General features: G+C 42.1%; 3 protein-coding genes across 3 annotated transcripts; all 3 read right to left on the reverse strand.

The window, feature by feature from the left end:
* Positions 1–1,374: 1,374 nt before the first annotated feature.
* Positions 1,375–3,202, reverse strand: steep1 (STING1 ER exit protein 1). Its single transcript, XM_071920953.2, has 2 exons — positions 2,766–3,202; positions 1,375–2,198 (listed from the first exon to the last, which is right to left on the reverse strand). The coding sequence occupies exons 1-2, from the start codon at positions 3,078–3,080 to the stop codon at positions 1,836–1,838; spliced, it is 678 nt and encodes a 225-aa protein (XP_071777054.1). The 5' UTR covers positions 3,081–3,202; the 3' UTR covers positions 1,375–1,835.
* Positions 3,203–4,888: 1,686 nt separating this feature from the next.
* LOC139928401 (semaphorin-4E-like) lies at positions 4,889–12,683 on the reverse strand. Its single transcript, XM_078283281.1, has 14 exons — positions 12,651–12,683; positions 11,265–11,367; positions 10,643–10,788; positions 9,841–9,999; positions 9,618–9,717; positions 9,237–9,347; positions 8,846–8,994; positions 8,551–8,726; positions 7,935–8,082; positions 7,539–7,761; positions 6,759–6,877; positions 5,957–6,123; positions 5,805–5,854; positions 4,889–5,634 (listed from the first exon to the last, which is right to left on the reverse strand). Exons 1-14 carry the CDS (start codon positions 12,681–12,683, stop codon positions 4,889–4,891), a joined length of 2,430 nt encoding a protein of 809 aa, XP_078139407.1.
* Positions 12,684–17,965: 5,282 nt separating this feature from the next.
* Positions 17,966–19,062, reverse strand: mt2 (metallothionein 2). The gene is made up of 3 exons (XM_071920951.2): positions 18,926–19,062; positions 18,747–18,812; positions 17,966–18,195 (listed from the first exon to the last, which is right to left on the reverse strand). Exons 1-3 carry the CDS (start codon positions 18,948–18,950, stop codon positions 18,104–18,106), a joined length of 183 nt encoding a protein of 60 aa, XP_071777052.1. The 5' UTR covers positions 18,951–19,062; the 3' UTR covers positions 17,966–18,103.
* Between the last annotated feature and the right edge of the window lie 2,510 nt (positions 19,063–21,572).

The following is a 21,572-nucleotide window of genomic DNA, read 5'->3' on the forward strand; positions in this document are numbered from 1 at the left end:
TGCCCAGTTCTGTGGGCTGGATCCAGGCTAACAGTCTGCTGCTTTGTGAGGATAAACAGGGATCTGGTTGAATAGAGTACAAACCCCCAGAGCTACATCATTATATAATAACATGTACATCTGTTCTGTCTGTTATACAACGCAGAACAAGAGACAGCCCACAGCAGTGCTTGTGATTGTTTACTACAGAAAACATAGATCTTCAGCCTAACCTGTGGTTTCAGGGAGCTTGTGGACATTCAGCTGACCTCAGCATGAGCTTATCTTTGACTTGAGCCTCTGGACATGGAAGACGGATGTATGAAGCTGTTATTGTACCAAAACACCGGAGAACTTCAATGTTGGGAATTACCTTCTCAGAACATAGTCACACACCTGTGTCCTACATTTGAATTCACAGAGAAGATTTACAAATGTGCAAGTTAGTATTTGGATGAATGGAACAGAAGCTGCAAATTTGTAATATATTTGCTCCAAAAGAACAGAAGGTATCGGTCGAGTAGCCTGCCGACTTTTAACTAACCAAATCCAATATGAATATCTTATGATAAATATTTAAAGGTTTCCCTCCAGTCTGCTCATCTACTCTCACCAGGCTCACTGTGACCTCTGGGAATGTCAGCTATTAACTGTGGGACACTTCCAGGGCCCTAATGCTTAAGTGCGGACTAAAACAATTATTTTATTTCTATTTGTATTGTATAAAGAATTTCAATTTAGACTTTTAGCCCATCATTGCCTACCTATGCCAGCAATGTTTACCTGTAATACCTTATACATACAAGTAGAATTATCTTGTAAGTATTCTGTACAATACATTTTCTAATTGCATTTTTGTATAGCCAGTAAATATTTTGATAAAATGTTATTCTAATAGAGAATGAAAAGCCTACATCTGTGGTTCTCAGTGAGGTTGTATCAGGATCGAAACTGACCAAACTGTGACCCAGTCTATTAGAGAACACATTATTCTCCTGTCTAACTCGTCCTCTGTTTTCTGACCCACTTTTAGAGCCTGACCTGCCAGTTAGACACTGGCCTACATTAACCAACGTTTTCTGTCATGAATGACTGTCTGACACGGAAACACAGACAATGTGAAACTCTCTCTTTACAAATCAGATCATTTCATGACTTATGAATATTCTAGTATCAAATTTATTCATCCGAACGTAGTTACAAAACTTGTGTCTCAAGGCATGAAAAACTTTTAACTTGCATCTGTCTCCTCTACATTTCCCCTGAACGCCTGAGGGAGATTTAACACTTGGATTCAATTGCTCAGTCTGTTTCATGGACAGGATGAGATGGTCCTAATATTTTCTAGTCAGTGAATATTACACCGAGCATAATTTGTAGACAAAAATACCACAGTTGATTTGAACCGATTTATTTTATCTACAATTTTGGTAAAAAAAACAAAAACATTTCCAACAGCTTTAAAGATCAATATGTCGTGTCATGTAAATAATGTAAATAACAGTTCAGCCTCACCCCAGCTCCACCATTCAAAATGTACAAATGTACACACACACACACACAACATCAAGCCCTTTTTATCGGTCAAAATTCCTTAATCGTGTCCTTTCTAAATGGGCTGGAGGTGCCACTGAGCAAATGCCACCCCAGAAAAACTGCTGGTCCCAGACAAGCTGCTGGTCCCACGCTGGCCACCTAATGAAAAGCTCTTAGCTGGCCCCCACTGCACAGATCAGGACCCCAGCTGAGTTCCAGGCTCCCTATGGATGGGTCTCCGCAGGACAAGAGTCATAATGTGTTTTGGGAGTCTGCGTCCCACAGTGAGACTCCACTCCTCCCGAGGGTCCCAGGATCCTCTACTTGAACTGATTATCGATGAGCGTACCCTTCATCTTGGCCTTCTTGGCTTCCAGCTCGGCCAGCTCCTGCAGCCTCTTCTTGCTCATGCCCTTCCTCTCCAGCTGCTTCTCGATCACTTTGGCGTTCTGGGCGTACGAGTCGGCCACCTCCCGGGCCTCGATCTCCTCCTCCTCCTCGTCGATGGTGGACACGGTGACCGAGCTGAACTTGCCCATGTCTTTGGTCCGCTTGGTCATCATGACGCGGACCTTCTTGGGAGCCTCCGGCGGCTTCTGGCTGTAGACGCTGGTGTTGCCGAAGCCCTGTCCGAACTTGACCACGGCTCCGTCCATGATGAAGGTGACCGGGGTGTTCTTCACCTGCAGGGGTGGAAAGAGAACCACAATGTCCTACTCAAGTAGAAGTACTGTTTGCTGATATTTTACTTAAGGAGAAGTAAATGTACTGGTGTAAAAATCTACTTAAGTAAAAGTAAAAAGTAGCTCATTTAAAATGTACTCAAGAGTAAAAGTTACTGAGTTACTGTTTAGAAAAGTAACTGTTGTTAGATGTGATCTTTCCCATGTGATTCTAAAATGATGAGAGGACAGAGTTCAAACTTCATTCTTTTAGTTGAAAAAATAAGAAATTACAAAATAAAGTGCACAATAAATTAAATTAAGCCAGATTACTCTTCTCTTCTTTGCTGACTGACTGACTGTTCACTGTGAATGGCTCCACTATTGGCCAATTTACCATGATCTAGTTTCTGATGCTTATGGAGGCACAACATTTGTACTCTGTAACGTTAATTGATGTGATTTAAAATGTAGTGAAGTACAATACTTCAGTAAAAACGTACGTAAACGAAAAATACTCAAAAAGAACAAGTAGCCTACACAAAAAAAAACCCCTACTCAGTTACAGTAACGTGAGGATCAGCTCACCTGGTGCTGGTAGAAGAGCAGCAGGCCGCACTTGCCGCACTTCTTGCGGTACTGCCTCTCGATGCCCTCGGCTCTTTTGATGTAAACGTTTTCGTCTTCCTCCACGTTGCAGAACTTGTGGGCATGTTTGGCCGCGTCTATCACTCGGGCCTTGTCCCGGGGCCTCATGGGCAGCTTCTCCAGCTGGCAGTCCAGCACCAAAACCATCTGGCCGCACAGGCAGTAGTAGACGTGAAGCGGTTTCTCCCCGTCGTCGTACTCCTCTCTGTCTCTGGTGTCCGAGCAGACGACGCTTCTAGAGACGACCTTCGGCATGATTTAGCGACTTAATATCGGTTAATGTTATGCTGTTAAATGTTTTTGGTAACTTATACTTCTAATACATCACGGCAAGACTTGCCAAGTTTGTTCGTCAACACAAAAACGACACAAGACTTCCTGTGGGCGTCACTGGAACGGTTCCTACTAGAAACAATGGGTATCTGTTTTTCGTTCCGCCTGGTTAAAACGCTGTGAACGGCATTTTGTGTCGATGAAGGGGAACATTCAGAACAAACCCACGTCCGTAATTCGCCAATCATGAATAAGTCTGAAACATTGCCCCAAGGTCAGCTATAAACAGCTTATTGATAGTGGCCATCCAGGGTATGAAATTACGAAATTAACTAGCATCACTAGTCCGGTCATGAAAACTCCCCTGCATCAACATTTCAGACTCATAAGACTCTAAGTATCTTTATGCCGTATTGATCGTCCAGTTTCATATATCCTGCCCCTCTGCATCACAGTGAAATTAGACCCAGGGTTGGATCAGTGTCCATACTGAGTCACAGCTAATGACCTTCAGACACTTTGCAGCAAGCCGGCCTGAACAACACCTGACAGTCTGTTTAACAGCATTAGACTTTTTCCCTAATGGCCCTCAGACTTTCCCTGCTGTTCACTGGATTTGAACCAGTAACCTCCCAGTCAAAAGCCTGCTACTGTAACCTTCAGGCTACCAGTATACATGATATTGTGGTAAACTACATGTCTAAAGGGATTTTGTGTGTCCCCCATGATGAAATTGAGGGGTGCAGTGTCCCTTCGTCCTTTACACTGATTGGCCCAAGGGGGGCGCTACAATTACAGGTCAAAACAAGGTGATGCTGTATATTTGTTACTGAGTGGCACAGAGGGGGACTACATCCACCATGGTACATGTCTGTGTGTAAATACATTTTCTTGAACACAATAAGTCAACAACAACTTCGTATTTACACCACAAGTTCCCCCTATAGAGTAGATTATCTGGTTAGATTTTGGAGCGCCGTGCTGCATACATCTGCATATGAATGAGGAAAAACTGATTTTGTGGAAACGAACTCCTTAATACGTTAAGAGACTGAGTTCATGTTAATATTGTAGTATGTATAGGCCATATGGAATTGTTCCTATACATATGGAGAAAAACGCACACACACATTCATACACAAATACACAAACAGACATGTACGCACACACATACCCTCAGAACGTTTCCTAACTTCATATTGAATTTTTATGAAAGTACTACTGTGGTGCAATATATGATGCAACTTTTACGAATGCTATGACATTGAAAATTTATTTTACTGTAGACTAGAGTTTGAAGAATATCTTCTTTTAAAAGCAACACTTCAATTTAGTAGAACTTTTAAAGTGCAAAACCGAACAAATAAAAAGAACCTGAACACAGATGCCAGAAAACCCCACTTCACACTTGTGGGTCATTATGAATGCCAGCAAAAGCAGACTAGTCATTTGGCTGAGGGCTGGGGACTCTGACGAGACACTGAGCCAGAATGTGGATAGTGGCATTGATGCGTATCAGATTGAGCTCCACCAGAGTCTCCGGCTCCGTGAATTCAAAAGGATTTTTAATCCATCGTTTCTCCGTCAACTCAAGGTGTCTCTCCTCTGGGAAATAATGTGAGAAACTGTCAATGAGCGTACCAAAGTGCTTCTGAATGAGATGAGACAAGTGCTTGGTATCTAAGTGAGTAAGGCTATAGTTGACAACAGTTGGTTAATATTTTTTATTGGTGACCCCTTGGCGTCCCTTTCGAAATCTCGTACACTGGGTTGAATGGTGAAGTAGGGGATCACATTGTCATCTCAATAACCACATAGTTGTTGTTGTTGTGGTTATTGTTGTTCTGCCCATCCTCCACCACCTCTTCCTCAGCCTGGTTTGCCACGGTACCTTCTGGGAGGATGAGCACAGTTCCCATGCTCCCAGTGTCCGCGGTCCTCTCCTCCTCCATGGCAACGCTCCCATCACTTCTGCTGTTGTCATCCTGGGTGGTACTGATTTCTTCCCCGTTCTGCCGGTCCTCAGCCTGGTCGCAGTGAAGCAGGTCTCCCATCCGGCGGTCCTCGGCCTGGTCACAGAGACTGTCGGGCGTCACAGTGATCACACAGTGTTCATTGTTGCTGTTCTCATTGCCACGACAAACCCTGTTCTGCCAGTGTCCCGTTGCCACTCCGATCACCAGTAAGCTGCATCCGGCCAATACTGCCATGCCGAAGACAACAACCAAGGCTATCACAGCCATCTCCATGTAGATGACAATACCTCCGTTGTCCTGTACCAGGAGAAGGTACTGGACCACGGTCTGCCGATGAATATTCCCCTTGATTGTCTCCACAGTCTCACAGGTATAAAGGCCGGCGTCTAACTCGGTGGGCTCGGTGATGAAAAGACCCTGGCTGAGCACTGTGTGTCGGGGGCTGGGCAGGAGGACGCTGTCGGAGAACTGCCAGCTGACCGGCAGGTTGGTCTCCGGGGAACATGGGACGATCAGGGATATCCCGATGGTGAAGCGGATGATGACTGGTTTCACTTTCACTGGGGTAGGGAACACACACAAACATTCAGACTCGGCAAGTATCTAGGTCCATGTCAAAGAACACTCAAGGTCAAGGTAATTGATATTCTATTTCAAACACTGCCTAGAGGTAAAAGCATGTTTTGAGTTGACAACAGGTCGTACGTATGTACGTGAATGTTCAACTTACCCTCAGAGGTCGGGCATATCCTGACGTCTCCATCAGTAAGACTTTGAATCCTGCAAGATGAGAAATAGCTCTTTGAATTAGGCCACATCAGAGAAGGACTCACTCTGAAAACCCAATAAACAAAGGAAAGTATCATAAGAGCTTGTACTTACATAAATCCAGATGACGTGCCAACAGTAGGTGCACATCGGCCATTGATCAGGTCCCAGCCACAGTATGGGTCTCGGGCCAGGACACAGTCAGAGCAGGATGAGTAGCGGCTGCAGTCCCTAACGTCAACCTGAACGGCAACGTTATGGGACCCAGTGTACAGCTGGCCCTATGGAGACAGCAACACAGGTTACAGTACAGTATATAGACACACACACTTGTCTCCCCACTTAAGGCAGTGTTCACACTATTGCGCTTTTTCAAACTGCATTGCCTTTCTTACATAGAAATTAATGGGCAGCGTCCGCTTTGAAAAAAGATGCTGTGCCTGGCTTGTTTTTAGGCAGAGCAGAGGGCTTTATTTGTGAGCAGACCACTCATAAGAAAGAGGAGGCAGGGATTGATGCTACATAGAAATCTGAAGGTTTACCACAACGACCAGAGTGAAAATAGAGAAAGCACCAATAGTAAGGTTGGTAGTAGTTGTTACTCTGTGTTGTGGTTCTTTCTAAGTGTTAAAGAGTGGCACAAACGTACTGTTCAGGGTTCCTTCTAAGCCACTGGTGTCCAGAGTATACAGGTTTTTCACTCCAACCAAATGCTTCTGAATTTACTGATTAGTAAACTTAGCAGATTGGAGTGTTTGGAATGAAACCTGTATAGGCTGGACACCACTGGCGTAAAGGGAACATTGGTACTGCCTGCTGATAGTAGCAGCTACTGCAGCTAGTCCTGACAGAAACAGAGTGATTCAATCTATCAATCAATCACTGTGGTGTGTTTGCGTATTGTGAACCTCCTTACACTTTTGGAGGAGAGATGGAGCACGTTGACAGGCTGTGGGGTCTCAAACAGCTGCAGCTCCTCGATGATGCGGCCATCCTCTCCATCGAACCTCACTGCCTTCTGCAGCCATCCAGAGTCTGAGGGTGAGGAGGAAGAATTAATTAATGAATGGAAGGATGGATTACAGCTCCATTAGGAGAATGTCATATGTAAAAAGTCAACTTGACCTTTGCACTCCTTATGATTGGTTGATTGTAATTTGGGTGATTTAGGAATTTAAGCTTATTCTACTGTTGCACGTAACTGTTAGTCACTCTGGATAAGAGCATCAGTAATGTGTCTTAATCATAAATCTGAATAAGATAGCGTATTCATCTGTCAGTGTGAGTCTGTGTGATTTGTGTGCTTTGCATAAATGCATGGCTGCACATGCTAGTTGTGTGTACTTGTTAGAGCTCAACAATTAATCAAAAAAAAAAAATCAAAATCATAATATGATCTTGCAATTTCCAAATCGCAGAGGCTGCAATGAATTGCTTAAGAGAGGGGGGCGTCCAAAATGGATTTCTAAACAAGACGTTTTAGTGCTCTGGGTAATCTTTGGTCCATGAATCAAGTACAGTATTAGTGAAAACCTTTCATCATACTCACTGACATCTATGTTTTGTTTTACTTTTAAAGTTAAATTTATGACAAGAAAAACGGGTGATGATATGAATCACAGTTTAAATCACAATTGCAGTATTCTGTAAAGTAATGGCAATTAGATGTTTTGTCAATATCTTTCAGCCCTAGTACCTGTGCCAATGAACATGACTTCATGCTGTTCTCCATCCAACGACGTCACTCGGTCCACAACAATTTTGGAGAACCGGGTCCCTGTCTTGACCAGCAGAGGCCTGCCGGTCAGTGGTCTGACCACCTGCTCCATCAGTGGGTGATTTTTAACAAACTGCAGCGTTTTGTCTGGGAGGTCCAGAGAGGACCTCACACCCATTTCCCGCATGGCGTTGTTAATGCACTGCAAGAACAAGACAGAAGAAGTTTACATTTGATAATGACAAGAACCTTGAGTGAACTTGATAACATGAATTGTGCAACTCAATATTAAGGTATTCCTTAAGTTGTGTTCACTGACTGCAGTATATAATGATGAGATTTTGAACTTTGAATCTTTCTAGTCTTGATACTTACTGATCCGGGGCGGGGAACTGGCACCTCTCCAGTATATGGGACCCATTTCCCAACACGCTGAGTCAAAAACCTTCCACTGAACGCCTGGCTGACGTCTGACAGCTTATATGCACAGACGGCAGACCGGCTAGAAGTAGCTGAGGACTTCCTGTCATGGATTCAGAAAAGCTCCCATTATATCTTACTATATTTATATGTCTATATATCTTTTCTACGTTTTATGTTATAGTGCTAATCAACTACTACACACTTATACACATGAAACATGAAACTTTATACAGTTATGTAATTGTATCAAGGTCCTAAATGATGAGGTCACAAGCTATATTGTCCTCTCATTTTGACTGAGATGGCTAAAGGGTCCGGAACATTAATTCTTGGTCACTCTTTACTTCTAAAAGCTCAGTTCATAATGACTGGGATGGTCAGAGGAACCCTAGCCAGAGATCCTTGGTCAGAAACTCTAAGTACTAACAGCTTAATAAAAATGTTATCATCTGCAAACATTGTCACCTCCCTCAACAACAATTTTAACAGTGACAACGACTACAGTAAAATTCTGTCCTGCAGACTACTATAATCCCACAGTGAGACTAGACTGAGGAAGACAACTCACAAGTCAGAAGTGAAAGTGGCGTAGAAGACACTGTCCCTCCAGTCATTTTGGTCTTTGAGAAGGAAGACGTCCTGGACCAGGGACTGCATGCCTCGCTGGCCCATGGGACAATCCAGACGTGCCTTCAGGAAAGACGTCCACTTCCTCTGTAGGGTCCTTCGGCCCCCCATGTCGCCCTAGGACAACACACACACAGTCAGTTACATCAGCTGGATTTACACTGTCAGCTAAAGGAGGTTTCATTCCACCTATGTGAAGGTAGAGGTGTATCCAATGACTTTGCAGACATGATTACCTTGCACACACGGGCAATCCTGGACACCTGGGTGTTGGCTGACCATCTCTTCATGGCCGTCTCAGTGAAGAACAAAAATATATTGTCGTCTTCACCGTCCTGGCTGTTTTTACTTGTTTCAACGAGTTTCATTGAAACAAAGGTGGGATCTGAAACCATGACAGCACGCAGAAAACTGAAGATATGAGATCACAGGGGCGCTGAGGTTCTACAAGGTCTGAAACTCCACTGTTGAAATACAAACGTTAAGAAGATTCTATTCTATGATTCTATTCCACAAATCATCTGTCTTATGAAACACACATTCAGAAAGTTGGAGGTAGAATTATTCACAGCACCTCACTCTGGATGTTTAGTTACATGTTCACAAACAGAGGAGAGGAGAGCTTACCGTTTAACCAGAAACCCTCGCTTTCGGTCTTCAGGGGGCTCGGTCCATTTTTCTGGAACACCGATTCTGTGCCCAGAAAGTTAGAGGAAGTGGCCGAGTGCAAAACGTTTTCTGTCAAGTGGAAAAGAAACAGTTGAGTATCACAATTCAAAACCGGAATCCGGGCTCTATTCTCATCTGTCTTTCAAATTGCATAGCTAGTATGGAAAAGTCGCCAGGACTTCAAATCAATCAATGTTGTCATGGTCAGAGGACATGAGAAGCCAGTTGTTATTTACTGGTTAGATTCAACCATGAAAGGAAGACCTCTGTAAGACTTCACACTGTGGCAAATACAACCATATCAGGAGGAGGAGGATCTGTTAACTCCACTGTACTTACCAACCATAAGGGAGGTGTGCCGTTGGTTTGGGTCAAAAGGCACTTTCCCCTTTCCTGCCACTTGTTTCCCTTCCAGGATGACTTGTCCGTCAGCAAAGGTCTGGTGGAGGAGACATTCATGATTAATTTTCATTGGGTACACAGGGCCCAATCAATTAATCAATCAATCAAATCCATCCATCCATCCATCCCATTTTTTATCACCCAAGTGTACAATACTCACCATGTAGTTACACACAGGGTTGAAAGCGTTCGTGCCGCACACAAGCATCCTTCCATCCCGAGTTGTGTGTAGGGCCTTGATGAAGTTTTCGCAGTCTGAAGCGTCTCTGCCCTTCATCTGGCAGACAGATTTGTCTTCTGGGCTGACAGTCCATTTGGTCTGAAAGAAAAGACAATTGGAGATGATTCCTAGAGGTCACTCAACTGTCTTTAATTTAGCAAAATCAAACGTCTGTAAGTCCATAATCTATATTCTCCATCTATATTGTTAGAAGGGAGCGAGAGATTCTTTTCTGTAAGGCAGGACAGAAGGGAGGCACCGCTCCACCACTTTCTGTACTCAACAAAAAGGGTTCATATAGTACTAGAATAAGGTTCTTTAGGCTTGTTCCCTAGCAGCACTTTTTTGGTGCTATTGGAACCCTTTTAAGAATGAATGAAATGCTCTAATCAGCTGTATTGAACGATTTTTTTAAGAACCACACTGGGTTATTTATTCTGATTTGCCAGTTTTTCCTTTCACAAATCATAGGGTTGTTTGCGTCATTATGGTTCCATATAGAAAATAAAGAACTCTTAAAGAACCCTCCTTTTTCTGTGGTTCTGTGTTAGTCTGCTAGAGGTCGTGTGCTGTACCATGTGTGTCAGTACGTGAAACTGCAATATGCTAATTTGTGTCTGTACCAATGTCACCACACTAATTCCTGCACATTTAATGTCCTTGGTGATTCTGAAATGGCCCAGAAAACTTGTTTGTGTGTGTGGCATACGGTAGCCCAGACGGTCCAAACAGAGGATCGTACCTCACTGATCTTGTCGGAGATGTCGTCCATACTGAGGGTGATGACGGTCCCTCTGGCTCCGACAACCAGCTGACCGGCGTCCTCTCTGACCAGCAGAGAGCTCAGATTGGCAAAACCCGGGTCCGCGAAGCGCTTCATGTTTATTTCTAAACCAGATTAAAAAACACAAGCAGCAAGAGGTGAAATCTCATCCAATCTCACATTTTTTTTTTATATCATCATTTATATCATCATTTCATATTCTTCAAATGTTTTATGTTCATACTTTATAGCCTATATTTCATATTTCTCATATACGTTCATGTTGCACATATGGTTCCTTTTATTTTTCCTTGTCCCAGTATGTTTTACTGCTGTCTTATGCTGCAATTCACATATTATTTTCATACGTTTCTGTCATATAACAACGCTGAAATTGTTGGTTATGTTGTATTTAATACCTCCACTTTTCTCTATTCCTAAATATATCCTATTTTGTCTTTACTGTGTCCTATAATTTTCTGCTGTGATGACCCAATTTGAAAGTCTACTATCTATAATCAGTGATATGCATGTGTTTCATTTCAACTTTGACCCTGCTCCCTCCATCTACATTCCTGCTGAGGATCAGGAGAAGTCTCACCATGGCAGGGAACGCTCCTGCGGGGCTGGCTGCTTGCCAAAGCGCTGCCTTCGCCCAGGATGAGGAGTAAATAGATGAGAACCACGGATGGCCTCATCTTGTCCTGAGGTGGGAAGAACACAACAGTGACCACCAACGTTACAACATCAGTTAGCCTATTTAAGGGTAGTGTGAACATTTTTGTGAAGATTCATAGTTGAAGAAAAAAATTCACCATAAAAGAACAAAGAACTTGTACTTGTTTTTATTAATTACACACTGTTCAGTAAAGAACAGAAATGATTTGTCATGACTGTTGACAATGATTCAGTCTCTCTATCAGTCTCCCTATCAATACCTATGTCAGTCTCTATCAATTTCTCTCTCAACCAGTCTTTCTCTCTCTCTATCTCTATCAGTCTCTATATTATCTAGTTCACCTGTTGTTAGATAGATCTTGTCTTTTCGTCTCGCTCTTGTCTTGTCTCGTCCCTTGTATCTTGTCTTATCAAACTCGAGTTGAAATGTGGTCAGAATCATCTTCTGCTCAACAGGTGAGTGCAAAGCCTTCTGTGGCGTCACAAAGGCACAGACGCGTTGACTGGAGAAGACGCTTGTGACGCGCGCACCAGGTCCACGGGTTTCGCAGCAAATAGGGCTAGTTTGAAAACTGAGTCAAAAAAATAAATGAACCAATAAATACATAAATGAAAAAAGGCTAATTTTTGGACGAACCGCGGCCGCGATCTGAAAGTGAAAGTAAATTTCAGTGCAGTGTACCTGTAAAAACACAAAATCTGACAGGGTTAGCTGAGAGGGAAGCGTGTGTGTGTGTGTGTGTGTGTGTGTGTGAGAGAGAGAGAGAGAGAGAGAGAGAGGCTACACTAGGACCACATCAGTTTTCCTCCATGTGCTGCTTGAGAGATTTGATTGCAATGATTAGTGAGGTTTAGATCCCTTTTCTAGTCAACATTACACAAATAAAGAATATTTTTGAAGATAAATGCTGATTTCTCTCCTCTCACCATCTTTTAATTTGTTTTTGACTCCATACTCTAAATAGAAATAAAGTTCTAAGTAATAAATGTCATTCAAATGACACATTCATTTTTGCAATGGCATTCAATCTAAAAATGAGTCCACAACATATTTAATATATGTGGAATGAATTGAAAAGTCACAACAGCACAAAATACTCACCACAGTACAATTCCAGCCTACACGTAGGGGAGACCGGGTTAGGTCCAGGCCCTAATGGCCACTTCCAATACTTCATTTTAAAAAAAAAAATGTTGACAGGGCAGTAGAGATTGACAGGACAGAGAGGGCAGGGAGAGGGGATGACATGCAGCAGAGGCATGGGCCAGATTCAAACTCCTGCTGCTGCCTTAATGGCACGCGCTCCACCTGTTGAGCCACCAGGGCTCCGGCCCCTTCCATGCTCATTTTTGCCCTAATGTCTCAAACTCCGCCAAATGCGAGCACAACTCGGTCAAAAAAAATCCTCCTTAGGTGCACGGCCAAAGATTAATACATGAAGAAAGAAAAGCCAGCACTCTTAATGTCCTTTTATCATATATTTGAATGGGCAGCTATGGAGCACAAACGACGGACGCGTTTCAGCAATAAGCCATCATCAGCGTTGTGTTGCTCCAAGCGGAAGTGACACTTAAATACATACACGCATACAGTTCAATTAATTATACAATCAATATGGAAAATACCTTCTCAAAGAGTCACTATCAAAGATAAATCGACGTGCCAGGTTCCCCCACTCAGTACGGACAACTCCAGGAATACACAATCCACAGCATAGACATAACACTTAAGAAAAAATAATGATAAATATCAAGAAAAATGCAATATAAGAATGGAAGAATAAAATATATATATAGCTAAATGTCTCTGCACATATCTCACAAATTGTAATCATTTCAAAAAACAGGTCCTCTACACAGAAAATGGAAATGAAGGGAGGCTAAATCTTCCCTAGTACAGGAAAAAGATATAACCCTTCTGACACTAAACAACTGCACATACAATTGGCCAATAGAACATGCAGTCAGCTGCCGCAGGCCAATATGCCCAAACAGCCTGGGCTCTCCTTAAAGTAGGGAGTAGAGCCACTAATTAATCGCCACCCTCCACGTGTCCTAAGACATATGAGCCCGACAACAAAGTAGAAGGACTGAGTGCAGCACATATCAATACACAACACGGAAAAAACTTTAAATATGTATTCAAAAACAATTTCACAAATCCAAGTTCAGACAATTTCAGAGAAAACACCCTAATAATAATTCCTCATTCAGACCTTTAGGGTGTTCAGTTTGTAGAGTATGTATCCAAAACGCCTCTCTCTGCAAAAGTGTCTTATCCCTATCACCCCCTCTTTTCAAAGGTCTGACTTCTTCTATACCTTGGAACCTCAAGGAACACACGTCATGGCCTACTGAGTTAAAGTGTCTCGCTACTGAGGACTTCTCATCCCTATTCCTAATATTACTTTTATGCTCAGATATCCGGGTTTTTAGTTCTCTTTTAGTTTTGCCAACATAGCACATCCCACATGGGCATTTCAAAAGGTAAACCACATGTTTTGTCTTACAAGAAATCCTACTCTTAATAAAAAACTTTTTGCCAGAGTGTGGATGTACAAAAGACTCTCCTCTGATCATAGCATTACACTGAACACAATTGGAACATGGGAAATTACCATTGGGTAAATTGGATAAGAAATGTTGAGGACGTATGTAACAGTCAGCTCTAACTAGTGTATCCAAGGGCGTAGGTTTGATTTTGACATTGGTAGGGACACAAATGGGGGAGGTCCGGAGGGGATGTAACCCCCACTGGAAGCTGAGGCATTTTACATTTATGATAGACTTCTGACCGCCATTTCATGTCATCTAGATCAGTGATTCTCAACCTTTTTCATATCGAGGACCCCTAGTTTAGTCCACATTAGAGCCACGGACCCCCATTTGATGAGATTTTGTCTCTCGGACCCAAATCTGAGAATACTTTTATTGTTAGATTTGATTTTGATCCAGAATCCCATGACTGTCTGTATTGTAGGTAGAGAGATAACAGTGAAACTAAGATCAAAACAGCCATTCTTCTACATTCTGTAATTGTGTTAACTATTTGTAAATTAAATAATGCTGAAGTTTAACAATTCATCAATTTGCTGGGGACCCCCTGGAACCTCCTCAAGGACCGCTGGTGGTCCCCGGACCCCACGTCGAGAACCACTGATCTAGATAGTTATGGTAGCCAATACACTCATTAACAGACACACAGACACAGGGAGTAGCACATTAATGAATCCTTTACTCAAATTTGCCAGCTGAATGGGACTTTGAAGAGCACATTTTGTTTAAGGCAGGTACTGTAGTACTGTTGCCTATTCAAACCAACGATCTGTATTTACATTTAAAATAATAATAATGATGATAAGATATTGTAAACTATATCCAAACCCTACATACAAACAGCTGAGTGTTCACTGCCTTGCTCCTATTTGAAGGAGCCAAACACTTGCCTACGCCTGTCATTAACAGAGATGAACTGTTGGCATATTTGTTTTACATCAGTGTTGTCCAGTGTGGCAACATCAGCACTGTTCAATCTCACTTGTGACATGTAGGCTACTTACGGTCGTCACTCGTCACAGACGCACGCGACACGGTACTTAAATAAACTAACTTTAATGGCTAAACACAACTGTTACTAATATAAAATAGCATGGAGTCTTCACTCGCATGCTCGCCGGTAGGCGGAGCTTTGGCTCTTCTTGCGTTTCGTTACAGCGTCCGTTGCTATGCCGACGCGGGACACCAACGCACTACACCAATGCAGCGGGACTCGTAGTAGAGAACGCGATCTGTTAACATTGACTAGACACTGACGGACAAAACAACGTTTATTGTCAATCAAAATAATTGCTAGGGACATTTCAGAGTCGCTTGATATTGGTAGGGACACGTCCCTACCGTCCCTACCCAATTCTACGCCCTTGAGTGTATCCCTTAAGTTTCTAGCTCGTTTGTGGGCAAAAATAGGAGCATTCTTAAAAACATGACCTATGTGGGGATCACTAGATAGGATGTGCCAGTGCTTCTTAACACACTTTTTAATTTCATGAGAAATGGGGGAAACGGTTCAGTGTAATGCTATGATCAGAGGAGAGTCTTTTGTACATCCACACTCTGGCAAAAAGTTTTTTATTAAGAGTAGGATTTCTTGTAAGACAAAACATGTGGTTTACCTTTTGAAAAGCCCATGTGGGATGTGCTATGTTGGCAAAACTAAAAGAGAACTAAAAACCCGGATATCTGAGCATAAAAGTAATATTAGGAATAGGGATGAGAAGTCCTCAGTAGCGAGACACTTTAACTCAGCAGGCCATGACGTGTGTTCCTTGAGGTTCCAAGGTATAGAAGAAGTCAGACCTTTGAAAAGAGGGGGTGATAGGGATAAGACACTTTTGCAGAGAGAGGCGTTTTGGATACATACTCTACAAACTGAACACCCTAAAGGTCTGAATGAGGAATTATTATTAGGGTGTTTTCTCTGAAATTGTCTGAACTTGGATTTGTGAAATTGTTTTTGAATACATATTTAAAGTTTTTTCCGTGTTGTGTATTGATATGTGCTGCACTCAGTCCTTCTACTTTGTTGTCGGGCTCATATGTCTTAGGACACGTGGAGGGTGGCGATTAATTAGTGGCTCTACTCCCTACTTTAAGGAGAGCCCAGGCTGTTTGGGCATATTGGCCTGCGGCAGCTGACTGCATGTTCTATTGGCCAATTGTATGTGCAGTTGTTTAGTGTCAGAAGGGTTATATCTTTTTCCTGTACTAGGGAAGATTTAGCCTCCCTTCATTTCCATTTTCTGTGTAGAGGACCTGTTTTTTGAAATGATTACAATTTGTGAGATATGTGCAGAGACATTTAGCTATATATTTTTTTTATTCTTCCATTCTTATATTGCATTTTTCTTGATATTTATCATTATTTTTTCTTAAGTGTTATGTCTATGCTGTGGATTGTGTATTCCTGGAGTTGTCCGTACTGAGTGGGGGAACCTGGCACATCGATTTATCTTTGATAGTGACTCTTTGAGAAGGTATTTTCCATATTGATTGTATAATTAATTGAACTGTATGCGTGTATGTATTTAAGTGTCACTTCCGCTTGGAGCAACACAACGCTGATGATGGCTTATTGCTGAAACGCGTCCGTCGTTTGTGCTCCATAGCTGCCCATTCAAATATATGATAAAAGGACATTAAGAGTGCTGGCTTTTCTTTCTTCATGCCCTAATGTCTCACCAGAGGGGCACGTGAGCTGCTTAAATACCCACCTGGTGTGACATTAGGGCAAAAATGACTGAAAAATTTAAATGAATTCTGTTTTTTTTCTACTGTGGGGGCACCCTAGTAAAACATGAGACCGTCACTTTTTTCATCCTAATGGGACACTTCATTTTTGCTTGATGCACTGACTCGCTGTTGGTCATCCAGGCAGCACCAGACGATGTGTTTTTATGTGTGTATTTATGTTTGCACGGATGTGTGTGTGTGTGTGTACATGTGTTGTGTGTTTACATGTGTGTGTTCACAGTAAGTGTAGGTTGATGAGGTCGTGCCACTTTAAAAGTATCTTAATTGTTTTCATTTAGCAGACCTATGGCCTGTCAATCAATTTTGATTTGAAATTATGTTGGTGTTAGGTCAGATTTTACTTGACTAAATTTAATTTAGCAAGTTGATATAAAATGATTTTGCATTTTCAAAAACAGGCAGTGGTTTGGATCAGAGAAGTTGGCTATAGCCTAGAAATAGACTTAAAATATATTCAGCAGTCAAGAAAAATAGATAAATTGCATCCTGCAACATCCAGGCAGCATCTACATACGGTGAAACTGCTGCTGTCTTGGCCTCAACACTGTCATTAACAGTTGTGAAGGCGAGCTTTCTCTGCTCCTACTATTGAGAGGGACATCGACCACACAGAGGTCATTCATATTTTCAAAATAGGAGGATTTTGCTGTGAATCCAGTTTTAAACCAACCCTGTTTTTTCCCCAAATTCCAACCTGTGGCTTTTATTTTAATGAATGGTCACAGCATCATCTTATTATTCCTGATGACAATTTAAATGCGAGTTCAGAATCATAAGTCATAGAGTAAGAGTTGGTATCCAAGTTTTGATTTTATTAATCATCCCAGTTATTTTAACCTATTCACTGGTGTATGTGATGCATTAACCTGGAAAGGAGGCAGGGTTGTTCAATGGAGTGCAAAGAAACTCCAAAATACATCTGTCTTTGTGCATTTAGACTATAAAGTCATAGCCTATGAGGCCCTAACACTAAGAAAAAGAAAAAAAGTGAGGTACTCAGAAAAATTTCAGTTTAAAGAAATGTTTTTTGCCAGTTTTCTTCTGAACTTCTTTCCATGTGGGCCCGTGACTAGGAGCATCTACACATGTGATCACCTTCTATCTTGCTCATGATTGGAGAAACTGAAGTGTCACAACTATACCGTCTCCAGTATGTGCGATTTCCACCCCCCCGAAATCTGAAAACATTCTGTGCATTAAGCGGACTCGTCTAGACCTTGTTTAAGTGACTTGATTACCCGGACTGCTTTTGAGACGTCTTCGCCCACTTTCACGGCAATATTGCTTCCAATAAGTTGCAAGCACACATGTTCGTAGAGGAAAAAAAAAGTTTTATTTTCACATTGAAATCAAAGTACAAAATTCTACTCTAGACAGTTGCAACTGCAATTAAGGGCATCTTCATTTACAGTAGTTGATCGGCTTCATGAAGGCAGAGTCAGGGTCGGAGCCTCACTGACAGCAGCTGGTGTCGCAGGTCTTCCCTTTGCACACGCAGCCGGAGGCGCACTTGGTGCAGCCGGACGGGCAGCATGGGCAGCAGCCTGCAGAGAGACAGACATAATTAACCTCCAGTCAGTGACGCAAGGGGAACACATCAGTTTGTGTCCCATTAAAGACTATTCTCATAGGACTTGGCTACTGCACACCAGTTACATCTGATTGTCATCTGAAGAGGGGTTTAAACTGAGTGTGTGTGTGTGTGTCAGCCAATGGCTTGATCATCATTAGAGACACCTGGGTATATTCACAGGCAAACAATTTGAGGCCGAGAGATTCCTCGACGTTACTTGATACCTGATACTTGCTACCTATACCGAAATAGTTTTATATAGGCTATTGTAAAAAACTATTGTAATCACATGTCACATTTTACAGAGTGCTGAGAGGAGAAACAGATGTCTCTTTAAATCAGTTTGATAGCTTAGGGTGTTCACACAAACCCAGACGACTAAGGGCACCAGCATCCATTAAGACACTAAGTGGATTAAGATCCACTTCCAGACCACCAGTGGGGTCCCACCGAAACACACATTATCCAAGATGTAGGCTGAACTTTGACTACGAAATATATATTTAAAAAAAAAAATCTTACTTTTCTTGCAGGTGGTGCAGGCGCAGTTTGTGCAGGTGCAGGATCCACCGCAGTTGCAGGTTCCAGCTAGAAACGACAACAAGAAGAAGACAGGTCAGTTCTCCATCGTCCATATCACAAAACAAAACCACATCTGGAAATATGAAACACACAAAAAAGGGTCGAGAGATAAAACTCACACTTAGAGCAGTCGCAAGGGTCCATGTTTCAGCAGGTGTGTGTCGTCGTCTTCTTGAGAGATCAAGCCGGTGTGTGTCTGTCTCGAGTGAGTCAGTGTTGTGTGTATCGGAGGATGGAGCGGCTCGTTTTATAGCGTCCGGTGAGGAACGGGACCGGGTGCAAACTGCGCCTGTCACGCAGACACGTAGTAGATGATTACAAGCGGTTTGTGCACACGACCTGGCGAGGCACGGGCAGCGGGAGCAGAAATTCCCAAGCGAGGACGAGTTGGCGTTTTTGTCATGCAAATTATGTAAGACCCGTCGCGCGCCCCCCGGGACACAGGAGTTCCGATTAATTGACACATTTCTAGAGGAAAAACAAGATTATATAACTGGGTAACAGAACACACCGGTTGGTTGCAAATGTTTACGAAATAAATATATATATATATAATTGTGGTCTGTAGGGAAATAATGTGGCCTGTTGAGATTCATATTATAATCTCGTGAGGGATATAATCAAAGGGGTTTTCAGTCTCTCTCTCCGTCTCAATATCAGTTCAGAGTAATACAAGTCCAAAGTGAGTCCAGAGGCTTCCAGAAGAACCGGGGACTCAAGTTTTTGTTTTACCGACACAACATTAGTTTAATACAGTTCAGCCTAATTGAAGAGTCATTCCTCTGTCATCTATCCCGTGATTCGGGTTTCTGTCTGTGCACACGGTTCACACAGACAGCAGTCAAAGCTGTCTATTGTCGCTCTCTTCCGGGACAACCCCCCCTCCCTCGTCTCTGCACTCGGTCGCTACACCGAGCGCTCGTGAGCAACCGAAAGTAAACACACGACTTGTATGACTATATGCTGCCTTCAAGTGCTGTCGAAAATGTCGCCACACGATGAGCGACCCAACAAACAAATACGACGGGGAAATGTCGTGCTTTTTCTGTGATACCTGAGTTGCCGATATGTGACGAGATGTTTAGGGGCCGCGTCCTGAGGAAAAAACGCCTGAGAGGATGGAAGCCTTGTCAGTAACTGATGGTGAAAGTGATGTGTAACTCTTATTCTTTTTCTTATTGTCTGTTATTGTTAGGAATCTGTTAATAAGTAGGGTTGTTGTATGTTTGTATTTTCATTTTGTTTAACTTTCAGTTGTCTCACATTTTTGTTTTTAATAAATAGGCAAAAACATCACTTATATGGCTGATGTGCCATCTTCGTTCTGCCAATGCAGCAAAAAGTAGGCTACTTCTGTGATACTTGATTTCTAAAATGAAACGACAGCCACTAAAAACTACCTTTATGACAAGGTGCCTGTTTCGTATTTTTGACCTAAAGCACTTGAATGGTCGACAGTTGGTAGGCCTATTACAACCACTGTACTCGGAAATCGGAGCTTGCGATGAGCACTTGAAGGCAGCAACAGTCATTTTTGCGCCCGCTACATATCCGACCGCTTGGCTTTAGCGGGCCTGGGGTGATTTTCCACAAGTCCTTGTGAGAGTAAATGACAGTTAGCAATGAGCTGAGTCATTGTCATGATCTGCAAATTATGGTATATAGAACCGTGTGTAGACTATGTGTCAAAACAAAAAACTGATTTGGAACTGAGTGCAGGGGCCGTGAGAAAATAATACGTTTTTAGAAGGATACTATACAAATACCACAGCAAAACTTTCAAATATTGTATCAGTTTATCATGCAGCACAGCCACAATACAGGTAATATATATATATATACGTATAGAAAATCTAATTTATATGTATATTATATTTATATTTATATCATCTATAATACAACCATTTCCAAATATAAAAGTTTGAAATTATAAAGAATTGTTTCATGACATTCAAAGCACGTTGTGTGCCTGTATTTGAGTCTTATTGTTGTTGTCGTTGTTATTATTAAGTATCAGTTTGTAGCCTACTGTTTGTATTCAAGTTGTCAATATGTTTCTGCACCAATGTCACTATTTCTGTACAGTTACTGTGCTGGGTGAACTAGTGGAAACCTGGTTTGTAACATAATTTACTGGCTCCTAAACATGTGCATTGCCAACTATGACTTCAACTGTATGAAACGACAGAGTTCCTCAAACAGGAGTCCAGCATACTGGTCTTTGCCATGAACTGCAGTTTAGTTCACCGTGGTGCCTGTCTGAACTTTGATCAAAATAACATCTGAGAATAAACAATGACAATAATTACTCAATGTCCAGTGTTGTACTACCAAATACAACTTTGAAAAGGGTTTGCCTTATTCATTTCACAGTGTTTGGTTTGATTATATGAACTTGCATAAATAAATAAGATAGGCTGCATCACTCACTGAGCCTGATATTAATTAGGCTACTTGATTTAAAAATTGGGCTGAGGAGCTCAGGACATTAGTGAAGTATTATGAGTACAATGAATCTGAAAACACTTCATTTTTCTTGTGTGACCTACCTTTCTAGCGTCTATGTCTATGTTTTGATAAAGGCTATACATAAAGTTTATTATTATTAGCCTATTATTATGTGTACAACTTCATCCTCTCCTCTTCTCTGGTGAGATGAAAGGACAAAACCATAGAGATTAAATTTACTCAATTTGGCCTGGGCTGAAAATTATTAGAAACACCAAAATAGTTAATTGGTCATTTGTATGTCATGTTTAAGTCTCT

The sequence above is a fragment of the Centroberyx gerrardi genome, chromosome 4 (assembly GCF_048128805.1).
Source record: "Centroberyx gerrardi isolate f3 chromosome 4, fCenGer3.hap1.cur.20231027, whole genome shotgun sequence".
NCBI lineage: Eukaryota > Metazoa > Chordata > Actinopteri > Beryciformes > Berycidae > Centroberyx > Centroberyx gerrardi.